This window comes from Oryza brachyantha, chromosome 6 (genome assembly GCF_000231095.2).
Source record: "Oryza brachyantha chromosome 6, ObraRS2, whole genome shotgun sequence".
In the NCBI taxonomy this organism is placed as follows: Eukaryota; Viridiplantae; Streptophyta; class Magnoliopsida; order Poales; family Poaceae; genus Oryza; species Oryza brachyantha.
In genome coordinates, this window is record NC_023168.2 from 8,333,075 (window position 1) to 8,339,104 (window position 6,030).

The window sequence follows — 6,030 nt, forward strand, 5'->3', positions numbered from 1 at the left end:
GTATCCTATATAAAATTATTTTTTGCAAAATCACCGGAAAAGATAGGGTAAAGAAAAAAAATGGGAGCAGCGGCTGGGGTGGACATCAACCAACTGCGCCGAGCGGCGTGGGGACGAACGGCGTCCCGCGGCGACGGCGACGGCGAGCGGCGCGCCGCGGCCGGGGCAGCGTCGAGCGGCGTCCCATGGTGGCGGCAGTGGATGGCGCGGGCACGACGGCCACCAACAGGGCAGCGTCCTGTGGCGGACGGCGCGGGCCGGGGCGGCGTCCCGTGGTGGCGGCGCACGGCGTAGGCACGACGACCACTGAAGGCGGATGGCGCGGCCTCCTCCCCCACAGCCTGCCGCCGCTCACAGCTCGGCCGGTTCTTCCTCTATTTCGTTGAGACAGAGTGAGTTGAGAGAGGGGGATGGAATTTGTGAGGGCAGTATACTACATTCATAATTAAAATTTATTATTTTTATTTCATTAATCCTAAACCCTAAACGGTAATCAGACGGCTGCTTCGTGTTTAAAAAAGAGTGTCAAATTTATAAAGCTGAAAAAGAAAGACCAAATCTGTAGTTAAACTTTAAAGTAGAACGAGATATGCAATTGTCATAATTTATAAATATCAACACCAAATTAAGAAAAAGACTTCACGTATAAATAATTCCTACCTTAACTTATTTGGTTCTACGGAGGACTGAGAGGGCTACTACAAGTCAACCATCACACATACAAAAGGGCAGGAAGCAGCTGTGCCTTTCCACTTTCCAGTCCAACCCACAGCTCTCCTCGCATCGCTAGCCATGCAAACCCATCAAACCCTCCTCCTCTTCGTCGTATCAATCACCACCTCCTCCTGTTGCCTCCACCGTGCCGTCGCCCAGACCACCACCTCCACCGCCGTCCGCGGCGACGGCAAGCGCTTCGTCACCTACTCGTTCCCCAGCTTCGCCAACGCGCTGCTCCACCTCCAGGCCAACCTGACGGTGCTCAACAACGCCAGCATCAGCCAGGGCGCCCTGCAGATCACGCCGGACAGCAGCAACAGCGCCGACGGCTACCTCGTCAACCAGACCGGCCGCGTCTTCTTCTCCTCCCCCTTCACGCTCTGGTCGCCGTCGTCTCCGGCTGGCGGGAACGGCACCTACGTCGCGTCGTTCAGCATGGTGTTCAGGGTGAACATATTTCGGACGAACAACAGCGTCCCCGGCGAGGGCATCGCCCTCGTCGTGGCGTCCGTCATCGACCCGCCGCCTCCGGGCAGCTACGGCGGCTTCCTTGGCCTCACGAACGCGTCCACCGACGGCGACCCCGCGAACCGGTTCGTGGCCTTGGAGCTCGACACGGTGAAGCAGCCGTACGACCTCGACGACAACCACGTCGGCCTCGACGTGAACGGCGTCCGGTCCTTGAGAGCCGTACCGCTCGCGCCGTTCGGCATCAAGCTCGGCGCCGCCAACGCCAGCAACTTCTTCGTCTGGGTCGACTACGACGGCACGTCTCGCCACCTGTGGATGTACATGGCCAGGTCCGATGACGGCGTGCCCAGCCCCAAGCCGCCGTCGCCGGTGCTCGACGCGCCGCTGGACCTCTCCACCGTCGTCGCCGAGAAGGCCTACTTCGGCTTCTCCGCCTCGACGGGGACACAGTTCCAGCTCAACTGCCTGCATATGTGGAACATGACGGTGGAAGTGCTCGACGACGGCACCAGCTCCGGGGGCCAGCCGCCATGGAAGCTGGGGCTGATCATCGGCGTGCCGTGCGGCGTCTCGGCGCTGGCCGCCGGCATTCTGCTGGCCTGCCTGTACATCAAGAAGGGGAGGCGCAGGGTCGGCGACGATCCGGAGTCGTCGTCGTCGGCGTTCAAGTTCAGAAAGAGCAGCCTCAACCTGATGAGCCTCGCCGGGACGCCCAAGGAGTTCGACTACACGGAGCTGAGGAAGGGGACGGAGGACTTCGCCGCGAAGAACAAGCTCGGGCAGGGCGGCTACGGCGTGGTGTACAGGGCGACGGTTGCCGGCGACAGCGACGGCGAGAGCGTGGATGTGGCCGTCAAGCAGTTCTCGGCGGCGAACACCAAGGGCCAGGAGGACTTCCTCGCCGAGCTCAGCATCATCAACCGGCTGCGCCACCGCAACCTCGTCCGGCTTCGCGGTGAGTGACAGAATCCTCTGCTATCCTGCATCCTCGCCGGACCGGAGTGAGAGAAGATAAGCTTTAGTTTTAGCTGGGTGTTCATGGCGATCGTGTCGAACAAACTACAGGGTGGTGCCATCAGGACGGCGTGCTGCTGCTGGTGTACGACTACATGCCGAACGGCAGCCTGGACAAGCACCTCTTCGGCGGCGGGGCGGCGGCGCCGGTGCTGAGCTGGGAGCAGAGGTACAAAATCGTCACCGGCGTGGCGGCGGCGCTGAACTACCTCCACCACGAGTACGACCAGCGCGTCATCCACCGCGACATCAAGCCGTCGAACATCATGCTCGACTCCGCCTTCGGCTCTCGCCTCGGCGACTTCGGCCTCGCCCGCGCGCTCGACTCCGACAAGACCTCCTACACCGAGATCATGGGCGTGCCGGGGACGATGGGGTACATCGCGCCGGAGTGCTTCCACACCGGCCGCGCCACGCGGGAGTCCGACGTGTTCGGCCTCGGCGCCGTGCTCCTCGAGGTCGCCTGCGGCCGCCGCGTCTCGTTCGGCACCGCCGCCGGCGACGGTGCCATCGGCGGGTGCAGCGGGCTGCTGGAGTGGGTGTGGAGGCTCCACGGCGCCGGCCGCATCCTCGACGCCGTCGACCGGAAGCTCGCCGGCGCGTTCGACGAGGACGACGCCGAGCGGCTCCTCCTGCTGGGCCTCGCGTGCGGCCACCCGGACCCCGGGGCGCGGCCCGACGCGAAGGCCGTCGTGCAGGTCCTTGCGCGCGCCGTGGCCGCGCCGGCCGTGCCGCCATCCAAGCCGGCGTTCATGTGGCCAGCGCTGTCCGGGACGGACTGCGACGACGGCGGCGAGACGTCGTCGAGGCGCTCGGCCAGGACGGCCAGCACGGAGTTGACCATCTCGACGTACCATGCGTCGTCGTACTCCTCCCACGGATGCACACGTACGCAGGTGACGAGCAATTGTGACGCCATGGCTGACGAGACGAAGTACGTGTCCATCAGTTGATCTGAGCGTGACGAAGTGATGGCACGTTTACTAGCCGGACGATATGGAGATCCGGTTGGTTTTGTACGGCGGTGAAAGCGTGGACGGCGGCGGCGGCGGCGGCGGTCGGCTGCCGCTATTTGTTGGAGACGTGCACGCGCATATGTTCCTGTACAGTCTGAGAAATAAGGTGTTGTCCTCAAAATTGCTCTATTTAATTTGTAGCTATACATGCCATCGTAGAAAGGTTGGTTTCGCTGTAATGTCATCGTCCATATGAGATTCGATAAAATTCCACTCTCTTTGCTTAGGACATGTATGCTATAATGCCTTTTTCACTATTTCTTGTAATTTGAAATGATTTTGCTCTTTTATCTCACTTGAAGTGACCAAAAATGCCCCCATATTTTCCTTCTTTCTTCTTCGCTGCAGGTCTTAGCGGGGGATTCTTAGGAAACCACAGTTACCTTGGGCCCACCGGCCATAAAGGTAGTAGTAGCAATTCTTAGGGGGTGTTTAGATGGGGCTAAAATTTTTTAGTGTATGTCACATCGGATGTTTGGACATTAATTTGAAGTATTAAATATAAAATAATAAAAAAAAAACTAATTTCATAAATGAGAGCTAATCCACGAGACGAATTTTTTAAGCCTAATTAATCCATAATTAGCAAATATTTACTGTAGCATCACATAGACTAATTATGGATTAATTAGGCTCAATAGATTCGTCTCGCAAATTAGTCCAAGGTTATGGAATGAGTTTTGTAATTAGTCCACGTTTAATACTCCAAATTAATGTCCAAACATACGATATGACAGGGACTAAAAAATTTTAGCCTTTTCCAAACACCACCTTAGCCTTAGTGGCGGTAACCTTAGGGTTAAGAATATAGTGTTTGGCCGATGACAAGTATATGCGAGATCATATTGACAAGAAGGAAACAAGGATTTTTATAGATTTGGACCCCCTGGTGAATGTGTAATAGCCTACTCTATTGGCTGGAGCCGGTGTTGCCATTATATTGGTATGGTAGCATGGGCATGGTTGTTGGAAGCTAAGCATTGTTGGGACACTGCAATATCAATTTGATGAGATTGTGTTGTCTGACTTCTACCCTCGTAGTAGCACATCTCCACAGGTTGTTGACTGGTACTCTAATACCCAACTACTATATTTTGATGCAGGGTTTGACTTATGCCAAGGTATTCGCTAGAATTCAACAAGAAGAAATATATAGGGATTTTTATACATGTTCAATGCTTGAATGATAGGTAGCAGCCCTACTTCTATTTATATGTCTTAGGCAAGTACCACACAAAGTACAAAATAGGAGCAATATACTATTCTAGCATATCCAACTACAAGGCAATAACATAGGCGGCAGGAGCGAAGTGAACGGCTAGCGATGAGGCGGCTGCTTAAATCTTACCTTGATATGAATTATGTTTGTCTTAAGATTGAGTGCTTTTTCCTCTTAGGATGTGATATAGTTATACTAACAAGTAACCCTTCTCCAAGTAAAACTCGAAGAAGTTTTTAAGCAACACGACAGGATAAGCAGAGCCACACCAAGATCAGTCTACTTAGCCTTTCCTTAGCAAGGTATGGTTTTCCTATTCTACCTTATGCACTTTTATCTTTAGGGACATACGTCGATCGGTTAGTAATACGGTATGCGGTATTTCTGAAGATATTATTCTAGACAGATGAGGTTTGTCATATCTTGCACATTGGCACCGGTATTGTTGTGGGCTACAGTACATAACGTGCTCAAGTGTGCGCTGGTGTTTTTTTGGTGCCAACAACCTATATTTGTACACGAGCATGCATATATGTGACACAATCATCGATATACTGTCCAAATTTCTGGAATTTCCTTAAAACTATCTGTTGAAAATATATGGACTTGACAGAGTACCATTCGTGAAGGTTGATTAGTTTGCAACTGGCCGGATAGGAAGCAGAGACGCAAGTTAATGAAGGCACATTGAACCATGCAATGACAACAAGGTGTGGACGCACGCTTTTTCTCGAGCAATCAAGTCCACAGTCCGATCCAAGATTGTTGCCTTGTGCAGCAGTCGTCTGCATGATACGGAGTAGTTGTCAACGAAAGGCTCCAGCTGCATATGATATATGCAGATTGAATTTTAATTGATTCACTAGCTAATCTGTCAGTGCTCAATGCTGATGACAGAAATAAAATAAATTAACAAACTAATCGGATGGCCGGTACGTCACAACGAGATAGATATCGCCCATTTTGCCAATCGATCGCCATGGATGTGCATTACTGGTTGGTACTCTTACTATACGTACGTACGACTTGGCAGTCAACATATCCTCTGAAAAAATCAGATTAACTACTCATTGATTCACGTATATATTGAATTGTTGGGCTAAAAGGACGCCCTTGTTTAGTGAGTGCATGCACAAGGAAACATGACAGTACATTAATCTGAGTACTAGTGTCTCAAATCATCCCTTCTTGGGAGCATCTTAATTTGATTCGTTCTGCAGCATGTACGTTTCAACCCATAATATAATCCCCTTTTGACTCGATTAGTTGACTTACCCAAGGCTAGTTGTAGTGTCAGCTTTAGCACAAGACGAGTCATTTTGGATGGAAAAGAATTTTATGTTTTCGTTGTGAATCTGTTAATCCTAGGATCTAATAGCTAAATCTAAACATGCATGGTCACTAATATTCTGATTCTTATAAGAAATATGGTGAAAAACATACCGAAATCTCTTCAAAAAATAGTATGTGTAAATTAGGTATGAAAATGGGTTATTCAAAATCCTCCCAGGTGGCAGACCTAGTTACATAGCTTAGTCGCCCTGCTCCATTTTTCTTGAAGAAAATCGAAAGGGAAGAAAATGGTCTGTTGCC

The 6,030-nt window shown here is 51.9% G+C and overlaps 1 protein-coding gene across 1 annotated transcript; it reads left to right on the forward strand.

The window, feature by feature from the left end:
• The first annotated feature begins 792 nt into the window (after positions 1-792).
• On the forward strand, positions 793-3,441 carry LOC102714839 (probable L-type lectin-domain containing receptor kinase S.5). The gene is made up of 2 exons (XM_040524939.1): positions 793-2,143; positions 2,254-3,441. The coding sequence occupies exons 1-2, from the start codon at positions 793-795 to the stop codon at positions 3,153-3,155; spliced, it is 2,253 nt and encodes a 750-aa protein (XP_040380873.1). The 3' UTR covers positions 3,156-3,441.
• The last annotated feature ends 2,589 nt before the right edge of the window (positions 3,442-6,030 follow it).